General features: G+C 36.7%; 1 protein-coding gene across 2 annotated transcripts in view; it reads left to right on the top strand.

Moving 5' to 3' along the window:
• Positions 1 to 19,340, top strand: part of Slc4a4 (solute carrier family 4 member 4) — a 319,583-nt gene that overhangs the window by 202,792 nt on the left and 97,451 nt on the right. For both annotated transcript variants that reach the window (XM_026402584.2, XM_026402583.2), the window contains exons 8-9: positions 12,454 to 12,611; positions 19,119 to 19,206. In XM_026402584.2, the coding sequence (XP_026258369.2) occupies positions 12,454 to 12,611; positions 19,119 to 19,206 (246 nt within the window). The remainder of the gene's footprint in view (positions 1 to 12,453; positions 12,612 to 19,118; positions 19,207 to 19,340) is intronic.

The raw sequence follows: 19,340 nt of genomic DNA, 5'->3' as shown, positions 1-19,340 counted from the left end.
CTGTGAAAGCCCAGAGATTTCAGGACAAGAGTTTCTAAACTTGAGGTAGTAAAATTTGTTCATCAGCCATAACGGTTTTGCAGTGTAAAGAAGTGAATAGAGCATTAGCCACTGGAAAGTCTGGATTCCAGTCCTGGCCGAGCCATGTAGCTGTATGAAATTGGGGAAGACAAATATACTTTTCTTCATCAGTAAACAGCATAATAATGCATTTTCACAAAGCTGGTTGTAATAATTCAATCAAAGTACCATTTAAAAATACTAAAAAATTGTATTTGAAAAAACTTTTGAAAAATATTGACACATAAAATGTGACAGATTTTGACAAGTTAATTTTTTAAACTAGGTCATTACTTGAAATTTCTTCGTGTTTAGGAAATCATAACCAACGGATTGTACATAATGTTATATTTAGTTTAATAGCCATTTGTAAATGTGCTGCTTTGCAGAATCATTTGCATTAATGGTGGTGAAATGTCTAAATTTGGAAAGAAAAATTAGAAAATCAAATTTTCACCCTCAGGGGACTGTTTTCATTTGAAGTTGTATTTTTTTTAAATGCAAAAACAGAAGTATAAAAGTGTTCAGAAAGTAAAAATGTAGCCACAGAGCCTTTTGGCACCTCGTCTAAATGACTTTGCACTCTTTCACATTTTATATGCTCTGGAAATCTCAGACCACATCATAAATGTTAAGTACTAATAACATTATGAGTGATTGTCAAAATTTTGGATTCTGGGGGCTGTCAAGCTCCTTTTAGGCTTCTTAGACATGGGACCAATGGTATTTAAAATTTAGCTACTGGAAATATTCCTCTAAATCACAGGTAGAAGATAAACTAAAGGGCAATCCAAGCTTTCATTAACAACCAAACAAAAAAAATGTTTCTAGTAATTACTCCAATAGTTTTCTCTCTCTCTCTCTCTCTCTCTCTCTCTCTCTCTCTCTCTCTCTCTCTCACACACACACACACACACACACACACACACACACACACAGAGAGTCCTGTCCCACAAATTAGCTTAAGAGATAAATAAAGAATATCTTTATTTTAACAGGAAAGTTTTAAGATAATTTTTCTTATGTGGTCTTGAAATAAAAGGCAGTGCCTGTTAAGCAAAGAGAACTGTGATTCTTATCTCTTCCCTTTGTCTGCCCTTTCCCAGTTGAGTAACCATGAAATTTACAGTAAAGAGGTGAGATTTAGGAATGGAATGCTGGGGTGTGTTTCAGATGGTGTTTGTTCAGGCTATCCAGGAACACCCAAACCCTGTCCTTGGCACAAGAGACTCTCTACAAGATCATCAGGGAAATGTGTGCCTGAAGAAACAAAGCTAAGGAGCTGAGGCTTCTTTGTCTTCAAACCCCAAAGCAGAGCCCTGGTGAGCCAGGCAGAGCCTTCTGCCTCATCTTGGTAGTTATAAAGAGACTAAAAGCAAAACAGATTCTACTAGGCCATCTGTTTGTATCTGAAGCCCAGACTGAATCATGGGCCTTCCTTCTTTAGCACAAAGAAAGACTGGAATATGGCTTTCGTGAGAACTATTGTCCCAATACCTGAGGCAGAGCTGGTGTAGGCCTATTGAATAAGAATTTGCTTATTTCAAATCGGCCCTCTTCTTTCCTAGTCATGGGACAGGAGAGATGCTGGAATTAGGGGTGAATGGGAGATAGGATTAACCTTCAGATAACCATAGAAGCCAACTGGAGAAAATGCACTGGTCTTCAGCCATTCTAATGCTAGACTTGGGATTGTAGGTGTCCTTTAAACAGATACATGTAATTCTTAGTAGGTCAAATCTATTTCAAAATTGCTCCAAAGATTAGTTTTCACAAGGTGTCATTTGATGGCCTGCTTCTTCATCTCAGCCCTGTTGAAGTCTAATTTTAACCTGAGAAAAGTATACTTGTTTAGGTTATATTTATATTCAGTGGTGGATATGAGGGTTGTAAGAGGAGAAAGGATGAATAGGTCAGGGCTCTTTTTTTTTTTTTTTTCCCCATCACCTAAGACTTAGGCCAGGTTTGGTGAGAACTTTCAGGAACTTTCTCCCAGAGGCACAGTAATGCATATGCTTTGAACTGAAGAGAAGAGGGCCAGTCAGTCCATGTTGGAGAAACTATAAATAAGCCAAGAGTAGCTCCACATTTCTTTGTCTCTTACTAGATATTTTACCTCTTGTTTCTTATAATCTTTATGAAAGTTTTTAAGTTAGGGCTGTGAAATATGGTTTTAGTTTCTCACTGCCTTTTATTTTTTTCAAGTGTTCCCTGCCAAAGGTATATCACATAATGTGCCAAATTAGTGAAGTGGTTATTTATTAAGACACTCATTGTAGTTTTTTGTTTTAAGTAAAACATGGCATAAATACAAATCATAAGTTTACTTCATGCTGTTTCACCCTGAGAACACAACTGATGTGGTTTGAATGTTGCGGTCTCCTCCAAAGTTCATATTGAAATTTAAACTCTAATGCAACAGAGTGTGGCTATGGCTTTTGGAAGAACTCTACCCTCATGAATAGGATTAGCAACACTTATGAAAAGGTTTGTTGGAGGAAATTTGCCCCTTTTTGCCCTTCTACCTTCTGTCACATAAAGACACAGTGTTCCTCCTTTCCAGAGGATGCAACGTTCAAAATTTAAGCACAGCCCTTCATAGATGCTCATGGCTTGATCTTGGGCTTCCCAACATCCAGAACTATGTGAAAGAAGTTTCTATTCTTTATAAATTACCCAGGCTCAGAGACATTTTATTATAGCACCACCAATGAACCAAGACAACGTCTGTATAATTGTCACTCAGTTTATGAAATAGTATTTATTTTCTATTGCATTGATTTCTTCTTTTATTTTTGTTATTTCTCCATCTGTCTTCTTTGAGTTTTGTTTGTTTTATTCATACTTTTTATTGTATAGTTATATCATTGAACTTTTTTATATTTAATTTTTGGTTATAGGTGGACACATACTTTTTTAATTTTTATGTGGTGCTGAGGATCAAACCCAGTGCCTCATGCATGCTAGGCAAGTGCTCTACCTCTGAGCCACAACCCCAGCCTATATCATTGAACTTTAATCTTTCTTCTTTTGTAATGTTTGCAGTTAAGGCCATGAATTTACTGAACACACATGGTTAGTTGCATTCCACAAGAGTTAATACGTCATATTTTCAGATTATGAGTAATATTGACTTTAACAGTTCAAGGATACATATTTTAATCTCTAAGACAATTTTTTTTAGCATTTCAAATGTATTTTTAAAAACCCAATCCAATAATTATGGACTATTTTACTTTTTAAATAGATTCTACTAAAATCTTATGTTTTATAGTCACTTTTTTTAAAAATGAAGTTACTTCAAAGGCTGTCTGGTAACTTCAATGTGTAGCTCTTCTTTAGGGTTTTTTTCTGATTTCTATTAGTTATTTTTTTTTCTTGAGCTCCAGGTTTTGTTGTTATCTACTAGTATGCCTGGTAATTTCTGATTAAATGTCAGATGTAATATATGTAAAGTGGAGATAATTTGATGCTGTAATGATGTTAGCTTCCTTCAGAGATTTTTTTTCTTTTTGCCTGATATTTAGGCTGGGGGTAGGTCATCTAAATATTCAGTCTGGAATTGAGCTGAAAAGAAGCTAGGTTTCAGTTTTTTTTTTTTTTTTTTTTGTAATTTACCAAATGTACATCTCCAGGCCTACAACCACCCATACAGAATCTAAATCCTGAGATTCAGATAGGTTCAGATGTAAAAATTATGTTATAGAAATATGAAATGACCTTTCAATCTCCTAACCAGCTACATGGATGAACATGTCAGGTGTCTCTCTCTCTCTCTCTCTCTCTCTCTCTCTCTCTCTCTCTCTCTCTCTCCCCATTCAATTGTCTTGCTTCAAGAGAAAGTTAAATTACTTCTTGTGTTGAGGCACTATAACCCTCCCAGTAGACAAAAAACCCATTGAATTTGTCAAACTCTTAGTTCATCAAATTGGGTATTTTTCCTGAGATGTAGAGAAAGAGAATATGCAGAAGCAGAAACCTAGTAAGGTGAGAGGACATCATAGCAGTGTGGGTAGAGTAAATGAATAAATGCATACTCAAGAGAGAGCATAAATAATTTAAAGTCTGTTTGATTATGCTTTTTGAGTTCCTTGAATGTTAAATTTTTACAGAATATGATTTTCCTCTAATGCTATATTTTGGGCTCTGCTGAAGAGCTGATCTCAATGAGATTATAAATGTAGACTATCTATATAATTTTTGTTCTGGACCAAGATACTTTTGAAAATCAAAGAGGGAGTACTTATGATGTTGACAATAGGGTAAATTGAAGCTGTCATGAGTAAGCTAGTAGGCATGGTGTCCCCCCCTTTTTTTTATTATTAACACAGATACTTCCTATTGTTGGAGGACATGGTACTAGGGCCACCTATAATGACTTTTAGCTTGCCAGATGATTTTGTTTGAGAAAGAATATGAGCTGGCAATTCCCAAAGGGAGAAGAGAAAATAAACTAAGAAGAAGAAAAGAAGAAAGGAAAGAACATCAATAAGAACTCCAAGAATAATCTCTTTGCCCAGGAAAACAGGTGGATGTTAGCCTGTGGTCATGAGCAGGGTGCACTGAAACTGAGTAGATAAATTAGAAGATGAAAATTATTCTCATGGAGAGAAAACAAGAATGTATAGAGTGGAGTATCAATAGGTGTGAGCTTTATAAAGCATGAGAAAATACATTCAATTTGAAATTATTTTTAAATATCACTTATAATAAGGGCATTGAATAGGATCATATTCTAACAAGTCAAACTCATTGTTCAAACCATAAGTACTCATGCTTTATTATAAATGGAATTTTTTCTTACCATATTTCTATTAGTGCATTATGGTTGTACACAATGATGAGATTTGTTGTTACATATTTGTACATGCACATATATAAGAGTATAATTTGGCCAATATCACTCCCCAGCACTTTCCCTATCCCTTCCCATCTCATCCCTTGGTCCTTTTCCTCTACTGATCTCCCTTTGATGTCCATGATATTCTTGCCCTCTCACCTTTCTTTTCCTTTTTCCTTTCTAGCTTCCAATATGAGAGAAACCAAACCCTTGACTTTTTAGGTTTGGCTTATTTTGTTAACATAATGGTCTCAAATTCCATCCATTTTCCTGAAAATAACATAATTTCATTTTTTTGTGTGGTTGAATAAAACTCCATTGTGTATCTATACCACAGTTACTTTATCCATTCATCCACTGGGGAACACCTAGACTGGTTCCATAATTTGGCTATGTGAATTGTGCTGCTATAAACATGGGTATGCATGTATCGCTATAGTACGACTTTAATTCTTAAGGATAAATACAAAGGGTGGTATAACTGGGCCATATGGTGGTTCCATGCCTAACCTTTTGAGGAAACTCCATACTGATTTCCATAGTGGTTGTACTAACTTACAGTCCCACCAACAGTGTAATAATGGTCCTTTTTTCTACATTCTCTTCATCACTTATTATTGTTTGTACTCTTTTTTTTAAGAGAGAGAGGAGAGAGAGAGAGTTTTTAATATTTATTTTTCAGTTTTTGGTGAACACAACATCATTATTTTATTTTTATGTGGTGCTGAGGATCGAACCCAGCGCCCCGCACATGCTAGGTGAGCGTGTTACCACTTGAGCCACATCCCCAGCCCCTTGTTTGTACTCTTGATGGCTGACATTCTGATTGATGTGAGATGAAATCTTAGTGTAGTTTTGATTTGCATTCCTTAATTGTTAATGATGGTGGACATTTTTCATATATTCGTTGGCCATTTGTATTTCTTTTGAGAAGTGTCTGTTTAATTCATTTGCTCATTTATTAAGTTATTTTCTTTTTTTGGTGTTAAGTTTTTTTAAAATTCTTTTTTAAAAATATTTTTTAGTTGTACTTGGACACAATACCTTTATTTTATTTATTTTTTTTTAATGTGGTGCTGAGGATTGAACCCAGCTCCTTGTATGTGCTAGTCGAGCACTCTGCCACTGAGCCACAACCCCAGCCATTAATTTTTTATATTAGATATTAATCCTCTGCCAGAAGAGTAGAAAGAATTTCCTTCCATTCTGTAGATTCTTTCTTCACATTCTTAATGTTTCATTTGCTGTGTAGAAGCTTTTTAACTTGTTGCCATCCATTTGTTCATTCACGATTGGCATTATTTCTGAGTTTTAGGGCTAATGAGAAAGTTGTTGCCTGTGCCCATATGCTGGAGTGTTGATCCTATGTTTTCTCTTAGCAGTTGCTAGATGCAATTATTTTAATGTGGCAGATAATGACAGAGAAAAGGAGGTAGGGTTTAAATACCTGCCTCGGGTCTGAGGAATGGGACAGCTTGGATCTACAATGCTGTAGTTCTGAGGTTAATAGCAAAGAAGCTAGTGGGACATACTGTTAATCAAATGGTTAGAACAGCCGGTTGAAGTGTGATGGATCCCTTATGTGAAACCTTAAAATATGCAAACTGCTTTCATAGAGAAGGACAAGAGAACCTAAGATGTAAGTGGAGAGTGGAAGATTGACTTTTTCAGTGAACTATATATGGCACATATCACTTATTCATCATCAGACAGAACTGTCATCCCAAGTAATGTACCTCCTTTACAATCAGTCCATTTATTCTGCTTTATCCATTCAAAATTTCTAGTTTCTTGGTATAGTAATGTTGTGATCACTGGGTTATAGAAAACTATTCAGAAAGTAAAGAAGGGTAAGAAATTATAGGAGTAAACATTCATGGCAAAGGGCAAGAGCTTACTGTAGAAGAAAAAATAAAGTATAAAAAGAATTTTTTAAAAATGCGCATCTGTATTTACAGAGCTCATGTTAAAACCTGGCAAAGACAAGAAAGGTCACAAAATTGTTGTGCTAGCCAAAATATCTTTTAATGATTATAGCTCCACAAGGCAGCCATTTGAAATCCATTTTTCTGAAATCAAGGTTGGCTAAAGAAATTTTTCTTCCTTGTGTGTGTTCTTAAAGTTGACCCTGCCTAAAATCCAGGCTGGGTATCCCTTGGAGAAACAACTAATGATCTATAAGAAAGGAATGTCAAACTTTATCTTTGGAATTCAATCCAGATGATTTTATTGGGTGATTTTCAACCCAATTTGAAAGCCTTAGGTTCTGTTTTTGTTTTCATTACCTTTTATTGCTCTTTGTAATTCCTAAGTTTATTCTTTACCTTTTTGTTTAATCTTTATTATTTTATTATTGTTCATACTTTATTGCCCAGAATTACTTTTTATATTTCTGCCATTACTTTTTCCTTCATCAGATATTATTGGCTTCCTTAAAAAAGGCATCTGAATCAGTGTTTGAAGAGCCAAAATTATGGGAGAGATTTTGTTAACTTTGAGAAGAACCTTCCTTGAGCTCTGTTACTGGATGCAATTGCTGTTTCTGTGACCTCCCATCAAACAATGTACCTTTCATGGTGTTTGTTTCTTCTGTAAATTTCAGGAGAGCAGATCTGTCTTTTCTTTACAATGACTACAACCAGACCTTGAATTATAGTAGGCGCCCACATATTTTGAAGAGAATAAAATAGAATAGAAAGGGGATTAGATGAAAGATGAGAAAATTTCTATACAAAGCAGCGTTTTCTAATCTGATTTCCTACCATAATGTGCCTGGTCTCTCAGTGGGAGATAAAGCATCTATAGGCATAAAGGCATATTAAAGGCTCTGAGAAAGTCTATGTTGTGGAAACTTATTTTATTTAACCCGGTGTTCCTCAAATCCATTTGACAAATACACTTTTGTACCTGGGCTCTGCAGTGGACAGAAATACATTTCAAATTAATTTAAGCCCCAAAGGATTTAGTGGTTTATGTCAGTGGGAGGGATTCCTAGAGAAGATTCAGGATGTCAGAGACTGGGACTGAAGACTCATAAATCTCTTTCCATTCATTTTCTTTTTTGCTTTTTTAAAAAATATCTTTATTATTTTATTTATGTGTTTTTATGTGGTGCTGAGGATCGAACCCAGGGCCTCATGCACGTGCTAGGTGAGGGCTCTACCGCTGAGCCACAACCCCAACCCTTCTCTTTTGCTTTTGTTGAGTACTTACCTCATTCTATTCTAGTGTGGACAGTCCTGACACATGGCTTTTCAACATAGTGGGGAATAACCTCTGATGAAAGAAAGAATTTTTTTTTTTAACCCACATAAGTACCAGTTCTTCTAAAGGATATGGTCTTTGCGCAGGTCATGCATCCATCCTTTTGACCAATCACTCTTGTCAGGGGAGGAGTTTACCAAGAATGGCCATATCTAGGCTTTTTGTTCACCTGTGTGTCCTGGGAGGGGAGAGGGTAGATGTGCAGAACTGACTGCTTGAAGAAGAGAGTTAGGAAAGCTTATTAGGAAGAGCAGAAATAATAACCCCCATTCCTTCAACAACTATTTGTTGAACCTTTCTCCTCAGGTACTCTTGTAGGCACTAGGAACATTGCACTGAACAAATTAGGTGGATATGTCTACCTCTGGTGAACTTATATTCTAATGGGGACGTAGATTTAAAAAAAATTTTATTAACTTATATGATATGTTTGATAGTGACAAATGCAAGGAACAAAAAAATAAAGTGGAACAGAGGCGTTAGAAGTGTCTGTGGAGAGAAGGGAGTTGAAATTTTAACTAGGGTGGCTAGGGAAAACCTCTCTGATAAGAAAGCGACTTTTAATTAAAGAGCAAAGGGAAGTGAGGGAGGGGGCTTTGCAGACATGGCCTGCAGAGCAAACAGCAGGTGTAAAGGACCTGAGGTGAACCTGTCTGAGGGAGAACATGGGACCAGGGGTGGCCACAGGGAAGGCCAGGAGAGAGTGGTAGGAAATAAGTTCAGGGAGCAGTTGGCAGCTAGATAATGCTGGGATTTGGGGTTGTTGTAAAGAGCTTGGCTTCACCTAGGGAAACAGCAACCAGCTGGAGTTTTGAGCAGAGGAATAACAGGGTCTGACTCTTGATTTTTCTGCTGTGGCTGCTTTGGTGAATACACAGCAGGGAGGGCAGGAGCAGGCTACCTAGTCAGGAAGCCAGGGCCATACTTCAGAGAATGTCCTGGACATGAACGAGGGTGGTAGCCACGAAGGTGTTGAAAAAGTTGGATTATAGGTACATTTGGAATGTAGATCCAACAGGTTTGCTGATGGAATGGGTGTGGGGTACCAGAGAAGGAAGAGTTGAAGATTACAGCAAGATTTTTGCCTTGAGCAATGGAAGAGTAGAGGTGCCATGCAAGGCAGGGAAGACTGCTGAAAAACTGGTTTTAGGGGACTGTCGAAAGGGCTTGTTTTGGATGAAATGAAGTTTGAAATGTGTGTTAGAAATCCAGGTGGAGGTATTATATATAGGTCTGGAGCTTAAAGAAAAAGTATTGGCTAAAGATGTAAGTTTGATAAGTCCTCGGACTTCCTCACACTTTTGAGATCACCCCGGGAGCTTGTGTGTGGGGAAAAGATTCATTCAAAGAAGAATTGGCATTTACATGGGTTTAAAAAAAATTCTTTCTTTTATCAGAGGTTATTCCTCATCATGTTGAAAACTATTCAATTTATTCAGAATAAACTGTTCTTACCCTCATGAAACTGGGGGAGGGGAACTTATACCTTGCCGAAGTGTGATTCAGAAATGAGTAATTCTGAAAGTTCCCAAGGAAGGGGGATGAAATGGAAAGAAAGTCTTGTGCTGAACTCTGAAGAATGTTTAGAAAAGGTAGAAATAGGGAAAGGACTTTTTTCTTTTCTTGTAATGAGTGTGAGAATCTAAGTATATAAGATGGAAGGAATTATGGTTGAATCACCTGCCTAACCAGGAACAAGGAGTTTGCTGAAGAGAATGGGAGGTAAAACCAGAATAATGCACAGCTTTGTTTTCTGTATTGGTAAATGAGAGCAAACACTCTCTGGAGAGAGTTTGAGGATTGTTATTTTGCATCTGTTTGGCCACCTGGCTGTACTCCACACTCTACTTAGTGTTCTGGAGAACAGTTCATTATTGTAATTTCCTTAGGTGATAATAACAATTTTGGCAACTTCTTGATTTTAGACCACTCTCTTGGCTGGTGTTTTTATATCTGTAAAATGTAAAGACAATTTTTTAATATTAGCATTTCTTGGAGGATTAATGGTAAAAATTTTGGAAAATTCCATACTACTTAGGAGTAGTTATATTCCTAACGTCTAAGAATATATAACTTGTCTTTATTTATTGGTTAGTGAATTGATTGGTTTCCACCAAATTCTTAGTCCTTTCTTGCTTTTTGTCTGATAGCTTTGTTCTTGCATGAAGTACCAAGTTAAAAACAAAATCCTATAAAAATGCTCCTGAGGGTGATGGAGTCCTCAGAGTAACTTTTCATGTCATTAATTTCCCCTAATTAAAAACTCTTAAGTGGTCGTTGAAAATAAAATGTTGGTATAAACTTTGTACTAATGGGCAAAATTGGATCAAGTGTGCCACTTTCCATCCCAGCAATAATCCATGGCACAAAATACTAAACTCACTGGTACTTTTGACTTGAGGAGTGGGGCATTTATTTACATTGGACGATAAGTAAGTATGAGAAGTCTGTGTCTTTTGTGTGGTCTTGCAAAATTCTTATCCTTTTTCCCTCCTGCAATTTTGAATTGTTTTCTTTGGGTTTTGTGGAAGAGATGATGCCTGTCAGATAAGCTTTCAACGTGACTGTGTTAAGCAGCCTTCACTCTCCAAGAAAACGGCTTTACACCTTCTCTTCTCTCCTCAACCCCCACATGCCTCCCTCCTCCTCACCATCAGCTCACTTGTATTTCATTGCAAAAATATGAGTCCTCAGAAGCCCTCATTGCCACTCCACCAGCTCTCCCAAATCACCCACCTTTGAACCCAGAGAGTCTGCCTTCCCTGGTAGGATCGATAAGCTCTTTTCCTCTCTAAAACTGGCACTCCTACCTGGGATGTGGATATCATCCCTTCACTATAGATCCAGGTTGCTTGAGCTGCTTTTCTAATTGTTCCCTATCCTTCCTGCAGCATTAATCTGTCTCTACTAGATCATTCTATTCACATTCCAAAATGCTGTCACATCTCTATTAAAACAAATCCCCAGTGTTATGCCTTCTTCACTTCCCTCTCCACTTTTCATCTTTTCTTGGTAGCTGTATTTCTCAAAATAATCACCTCTACTCCCTGTTGCTCCTTCTTTACTTGTCATTGTTCATGTGGCACTTGGGTGTCCATGGTAACAGCTCTTGTCAAGATTCACCAGCACTACCATCTTGCCAGACTCACGGGTCCTTTCATAGTTCTCATCTTATTTGGGCTTTAGGCAGCCTAGGACTCAGCTGATACACTTTCCTTATGGAGCCCTTGTGTCACCTGGCTGTGAGCAAAGTCTGGTTTTCCTCTCTTTATTTGTTGCTTCTTTTCAATGTCCTCTGCTGATGCCGCCTTTTATTCCTATGAAAGGTAGAGTGGCCCCAGAGTAGAGATCTTACCCCTTTTCTCTCTATACTTACACTCAGGGCTATGTCACCTGTCCAGTGGCCTTGAATACTGTTGACCTGGTGATGTCTCTCAAATTTATGTCTTCTGGCTCCACCTTTTAACTGGGGCTCTTCGTAAGCATCTCCCACATGAAACTTCTAAGCCTCCTTACTTTGGCCTTCAAGGTCTTTATGGGCTGGACCCTTTACCCATCCAGCTTCATCTGTGGCTATTTCTGCCACTTTCCTCCTTTAGCTCTCAACACATCTGACTTCTTACTACTCTGCAAACCTCCTTCGTGTTCCAGAGGCTTTGCCCTTGCCATTCTCTTTGCTAAGAATGCTCTTCATTCAGGTCTGTGCATGGTTTGTACCCTGGGTGCCTGTGTAAAAAAAAAAAAAAAAAAAAAATATATATATATATATATATATATATATATATATATATATATATATTTATTTCTTTCTTCAGAGGTCTTCCCTGACCATCTTGTTTAAAATAGTACCTGTTTAAAAATAGTACCCTCTTATCTGTTTCATTTTTCCTTCTCAGTACTTATCACTACTTTAAATCATGTGTTATTTCCTCCTGTGGCAAGGTGAACCTAAGCAGAGCTCATAGTTAGCCTGTCCCTTCCTGTATCCCTCAGACTTAGAGTATTGCTTTGCTCATAAGTTTTCATGAGTGAATGACTAAAGAAATGAATGGATACTACAAATGGTTTTATATATAAACCATGTTATTATACCTTCATCATGTTTTAAATCAAGGTACAGCTAAGTGTTTATTTTAATAGAATGGTTACATACAACGTAAAAGTGGCTGTTTAGGGACTGTTGCATTAAGACCCCATAAAGGGACATCCTGTGAGTGATGCGTATAGTATCTCTTCTTGTTTCCCTTTTTTGGAAATAAAGTGGTTTTTGTTTGGTTCTTCCCATGCAGCTGAAGAATAAGTTCATGAAAAAACTGCCACGTGATGCAGAAGCTTCCAATGTGCTCGTTGGGGAAGTTGACTTCTTGGATACTCCTTTTGTTGCCTTTGTTCGACTACAGCAGGCTGTCATGCTGGGTGCCCTCACTGAGGTCCCTGTGCCCACAAGGTAGGCTGCTCTTTCCCACCTGCTGGGGTCTGTAATGTGCTTATAGGGAAATGGGCTCCCTTCCAGGCTAGAGGATCAGAATGAGGATATATCCAGTACATTCAAGAGGTTTAATTTGAAATAAGGGCTAAGTCTCATTTTTATGCTATCAAATGACTAGGCACTTGTATAGTTATGACAACAGTTAATAATAATTAGAATAATCTTCTGGGTGAAGGACTACTTTCTTCTTATAGATTATTCTACTCAATCTTTCCAATAATCTTTTAACATACAAACTATAGTGTTCAGATTTTACAGATGCAGAAACTAAGTCTTAAGAATTCAAAGTGTACAAAGTTATACAATTAGTAAATGGTCATAGTTGCTTTCATTTGTTCTACGTCATCAGAAAATTGGTAGTGAGTTCATATATATACACACGTATACATAAATATAGGTATACATACAGATTTGTAAAATTCTTTTGGCTTTATACCCACATTTGTACACTTTACAGTGACATATATCATGCCATATAAAATTTTGCTTTAAAAGAAGGGTGCCACTGTTGTGAAATCATGTTAAATCATCACACTGCACAGCACCTCACAAGTCATCCTCTTCAGCTCCCTCTGAAGCTGAGCTCAATAAAGTTAGGTAGCTTGATTTACAAAGTACAATTAGTTGAGTAGAAGTTAATACTTCACTAAAATAATGCTGAGAAAGAGTTTAAAGAGATGCTTGTATCTTTAGGTTGACATCAGGAAATTATCATATGAAAGAATTGAGGGGTGCTTTCTGTGGATTCCAGCACAAGAGGTGACCATTGCTCTCCTCTAGTTTTCCCCATGTGAACAGGAAGGAAGGGCTATGAATCCTCCTCAAGGAACACAGGTGGTGTGAGCATGATTAACCAACAGTGACAAGAGGCCAAGATTTATTTTGAGCCAAGTTAGGAGGAATATTAGGAGAAAATTTCCTTAAGGCTTCTCAATTCAAGACATTCTTCCTTATTATATGTTTTTTTTCTCAGTTTTGAATTTCTTAAAGACACTTAAAATAGGAATAATACACAGGCAGTCATTGGACAAATAATATGGACAAATAACAGGAGAAAGGAGATGATCAGTTTATTCGATTACTGGGATTGTTGTGATTTGTTTTCTGTAACTTAGCTTTTTGCTTTAAAACATTCCAGCAGAGCTTTGCAGTTCTATCTGAGCAATCATCTGGCAAACTGCTGACTCAGACCATGGCTGAAGTCCAGATTGGTGCCCCAATGGCTTTATTTATGTCTCTTTGGACTAACTTTACTGGGGCTTGAAAGAAAAAAAAAAAAACATGCCAAGAAGTGTTGAAGAAAACTGCTCTTCCCTTTTTATTTTTATTACTATTTTCTTTAAAAGCTACAAATAAAAAAAAAAGTTAAAAGGCTTTTTATTTAACAATAATATGCATGCATTGAATAGCAAATCATGACAATTTTTGTATCCCTTTTATCATCTGCTCCTGTCTGGCTCATTCTTTTTTTCTTTTGTACTGGAGGGAGGAAGTATTAGTCTAGAAGTGAAATACAGCATCATTTGAAATAACAAGAGGAGCCAAGCAATTCAAGGGAATGTAATTCAATAATATCATAAAACTATTTCAGGGCAATAATCTGAATAATATATCCTTACATGTTAACATTTTTCCAGGAAACTGTTTTATCCATTTGCTATCCTCCAAACCAATACAAGCTCTAATCACTGAGTGGGGAGTCTCATTAGCTTTTTTGGATGTGAGTAATGTGAGGCCATTTACAATGGCTTCATCCTGTGAAATCCAATCAAGGAAATCCCACAAGAAATGTGGCAGTCATTGTGGAGGACCGTGTCTGCATTCCATGATGTGCTTTAATGTGCATGTGCTGTTCTATCGCAGGAAGACTTGAAAGACCTGTTTTGGTGCATGTGTTTTTTTGTGGTCTTTTTTTTTTAAGGTGGAGGGAAATTATACAATTATTATTATTACTACTATTCCTTATAGTCTTACTACTATGCACCTCCCCCCTTCCTTGTATAGAATTCACAAGTTTCTCTACTTACAATGTGACTATTTTTATAGGCACTTTGCTGTCATCTTTTATCTGTTCACAGAGGCAACCTCTCACTCATATTTATGAGTTATATATGGAATAAATGTTGTTATGACCATTTTATATTTAAGGGGTGCAGGCAAAGGGAAGATCCACTGTCAGCACTAGAAACAGAACTCTGGCCAAGTTTTAGAGTCTAGGTAACCCAAGAGATACCTAGAGTGGGATAGAATAGAAAGTTTTAGGAACCTCCCATGAAAAATGAGAAGCCTTAGGTCAATTTATCCTTTTTAAAAAAATATATTTTTTAGTTATAATGGACATAGTATCTTTATTTTGTCTATTTATTTTTATGTGGTATCGAGAATTGAACCCAGTACCTCACCTGTACGAGGCAGGTGCTCTGCCACAGAGCCACAACCCCAGCCCTAACTTATCTTTTTCTGATCTCTGCGCATTTAGGGTAAATGGTTATTCAATAAGCTTTTAGTTCTCTAAAATGTTAGAATGTTTGCCCTTTTAGCATGGCTATATTAATATATATGTGTATTATAAATAATTACTTACCTAAGAGAAAGAGTTTGTTCTTAGTGTTTTAAACTGTTTATACAAAAACTATTAAAGGGGCTGGGATAGAAATCTTGCTAATTCAGTTCTGTCTTGTCCGTTAGTCGAATTGCTAGCTTCTGAACTGCACATAATGTGGTTGGTTATGGTGGGTTTGTGGTCCTCATGAATCTATTGTGGAAGCTACAGTTTAGCCACATTTTCCAAAGTTGCTAAATATGAATAATGTGTTATTTGATTTTGAGAGAAGAGAGTAAAGGATTGGTACATGCTGAGTTTATTCTGGAAATAGCTTTGCTGTATCAGGAGGGAGATGTACATCCTTTCTGAAAAGATTAAGTGATTTAGGAAAGCTGGCTCCTTTTCTGATATTATGCTCTGTTTCTGCCTATAATTATTTTGTGAATGTGAGTATAGGCCATTGGTTCCAGACATGGATCATCTGGTACTTTTTGTTGTGCAGAATGCTAGAGGCATCCTCCCCAGGCATAATTAGTTTCTTGAAAAAGCTCACAAAAGTAGAAAAGAGCCTCATGAACATTCTTAAGACAACTAGACACCATTAAGCATTCTAACTCTGACTTGTTGCTAGTGATGAGTGCATAAAAGAAACTCAGTGACATAAATTAATTTCTTTTCTCTGAGCTGTCAACATGGACTGTGTCCTTCCAGCCACACAAATGTGATGTTTACTCTAATTTGTTAATAAAGAAAAAAGCTTCTGGTTAAAAATAACATCTGTCCATTGACAAAAAACAGTTTGGATCATGAAAAGTGTTTTCAGTACATTATAAAAGCTGAGCTTGGCAGGATGTACTTCAATCATAAAAGTTGTAACAGCTTTTGCTTCTTTGAGGGTTAAAGGGGAGAGGACATGTTTCAGGCAGAGGGAACATTGACTGGCTGGGTTGCTCTGAGTTAGTTCCCTCAGAACTCTTGGCTTCATGTCCATAATACAGTCTACATTAAAGGCTGCTTAAGGGTCCCTATTCCTACAAATGAAATTATTCACTTGACATGATGTTCCCTACTGCTTTTGCATGCTCAGATTCCCTCGGTATATCACTTTTTAAAATTTAATTTTGTATATTTTAATTTGTTATACATGACAGTAGAATGTATTTTGACGCAGTGTACACAAGTGGAGCACAACTTCTTCCTCTGGCTGAATCCTTGTCTATATCATTTTAGGAGGATGCATTTACTGAATTGTTCCTGACTGGAGTTAGGTAAACAAGGTTGCCATATTGTTTCTGTTTGGCACTTGATGATAGTTCATTAGTGAAGAAATATCTTTTTTTAACAACAAAATTATAATTACCTAGGAATAATACCTTTATTTCTAGGTCATGCTATAGTATCCATCATAGATACTGTTGATCTACTGTTTCCACTCATTCTTTGATAAATTTTGTGGAGACCAAAGAGTAAAATTGTATGGAAAATATATGTTCCTCATCTCCTGGGTTTTTATACAGAAGCTTCATGACTCTATTAGTTCAGAGAGTAGTCACCCTTCCTTGGCCAAAGTTTATGTTTATGTTTGAGGACTATTAGTGACTAAGTGTTTTTTCTCACTAACAAGACAGTAGGTTTTTTTTTTTTCCATCTAGTCAACCTGATAATTAACTTGTGTCAGTTGATACAGATTGATAGGATAATGTGTATTTGTAAGCTACACTCCTTATGGGAGTGGTAGGAAGGGCCGTAGAGTGGTTCTGGAAAGGTTTTGGGCATTATGCATTCCTGAAAAGTTAATATTTAGATACACTGAGATAATAAAAAATGGCAGGCAAAAGAAATCCATTATTTAAAAAAATGTGCTAAGTAAAGGACCCAACAAGGTAGTTTCTCTTGTGACACTGCACCTTCCCATTTTACCTAATAACACACTATTGTCTTACTTGACAGCTGGCCATTTGTAGATAGGCAAATTGAATTGGAAAAAATGTAACCGGTACTAGCATTTCTCAGTGGTATTTGTATTTTGTTTTACTGGCAAAAAATTTTTTTTTCAAGTGTTGCATTCAAACCAGGGATTAGTCCCTTTAGAAAGCAACATTTTACTGCTACCGAGTAGCACTTTATAATGCTGTATATGGTGGTACATAATTATGAAGTGGTCAGTGTCAAAGGAAGAAAAATTCTAGCATCAATTGAACTTCAGGGTTAGAGGTCTAAAGTTCAGTCCTGACAGTGGCTTCTTTCATGCCAAACAGACTTTCAAGCTGCTGATTGCTTTGCTTTTTCATTCACTGTGATCAGACTTGAAAGTGAGTGTTCCACTCCACTGCAGAACTGGTTTTCAAGCAAATAAGTACTGAATGGTTTTATTGTTATTCTAGTATTAAATCTGGGTATTCAAACTTTCAGATTACCACTGCCTTTTTTTTACACTCTTAATTCCTGATGTTTTTTTTTCCCCCTATCTCCTTTGAATTGACTTTTATAATGAAATAAAGTAATTATATATCCAGGGGCATTTTGGAACAAGCCCTAACATTTTATAGAGTACTTGCTGTTGATCCTTTTTTATTTAAAGGGAGGTATAGAAGTATATTAGTAATAAATAGAATTTGGCAAAGTAATGTACAAAGCCATCCCTGGTACTTAAAATCTTACCTTTCTTGTCCCAAGCTAAGCATCCACAAGTTCTTTCCCAGGAGCAACCTGTGGAAGTTATTGTGGATAGTTTTTGTGTTTCACAACTCTGGTATGCCAATAGGGTTGGTGGTAATAACATAATTATGTGGTAAAAAGAATAGGATGCAAGAAGAGCTATATGTACACTTTATTTTGCTTTGCTTTTGTTTAATTTTGTTTTGTTTTTTGATGCTGGGAATTAAACCCAGGGAATCATGCATGCTGAGTATGTCTTCTCCCTCTGAACTACATCCCTTGCCCCAGACATTTACTAAGCACAGACCTTGGGCTCATGTATCACCTCCTTCAGCCCCAGTTTCCTTGCCATCACATAGGAATAGAATACCTGTCCTTTTTGCAAGGGTTGCATGGAAATTAACAGAAAGTGATGAATGTGAAATCCTGCTTTGCAGGACTTTAAAAGCTGTCTAACCACATAATGCCATCATCTTGATTGTCCTCATTATCGCCCTGTTAGGTAAGACATGATCGATATCAAGGCTAAGATTTATCTAGTATCACCTTTTGTGGCTTTTTTCCTTATTTATTTATCAGGTTCCCTCCTCCCCAGTGGAGACATACATCTTTGTCCTTGTTATCAGTAAGGGATTCCTTCCAATATGAAAAATGGGAATGAGCTCATTACTACATGTTTCAGGACCTATTTTCTCTGAAGCAGTGCTTTGTACAGTATCAAGAAAACAAGTTAGAAAGAAAATGGGAACACCCATAAAAAATTAAGTCTGTGAATGATAATTTATTTTGAATTTCCCTCATATTTCATTTTATTTTACATTGACGGTCAGCATATGGCTTACTTAAAGAAATTTGGTTTCAGTTTTTGGAAAAGTCAGAGAAGTCCAAAGGTGTACTAAGTCTGTCTAGTTATTAGACTTAATGGATTTGCTTCAAAGATTCCAAAAGACAGTAGAAATGGAAGAAGAGCAAAACTTAAAACAGAAACATTGACTGACTCATAAAGAATATAAATTGAACCTTTCCTTCTCAGAGAAAAAGCTTCTCAAGTTTTCATGGTAAACTTTTCTATGCCTCCAAATAAACTGAACAGTGATTTGTGTTTCACATAGTGTGAAAGAGTATTTTCCATATCATCAAGTCTAGTCCTTCGTTTAGAGATCTAACCCTTTCGAAAATATGAACTGAGATAAACATTTCTTAGTCTCATGTATATTGATGAAATGTGTGTAACAGCATGTGCTTCTTTCCTTTTCCTTTAGGTTCTTGTTCATTCTCTTAGGTCCTAAGGGCAAAGCCAAGTCCTACCATGAGATTGGCAGAGCCATTGCCACCCTGATGTCTGATGAGGTAGGGAATTGGGAAGATAGGTTTTTTTGAATGACCTACTTGTGTTGTTTTCATACTGTGACTCATCTGTGACAATTTATTCAGTTTGAATTATGGGGTTACTAAGATCTTCATAGCATGAAGTACAATCATGT

The sequence above is a fragment of the Urocitellus parryii genome, chromosome 10 (genome assembly GCF_045843805.1).
Source record: "Urocitellus parryii isolate mUroPar1 chromosome 10, mUroPar1.hap1, whole genome shotgun sequence".
Taxonomy (NCBI): Eukaryota; Metazoa; Chordata; class Mammalia; order Rodentia; family Sciuridae; genus Urocitellus; species Urocitellus parryii.
Note: the sequence above shows the minus strand (reverse complement) of the source record. Positions and strands in the feature narration are given on the sequence as shown.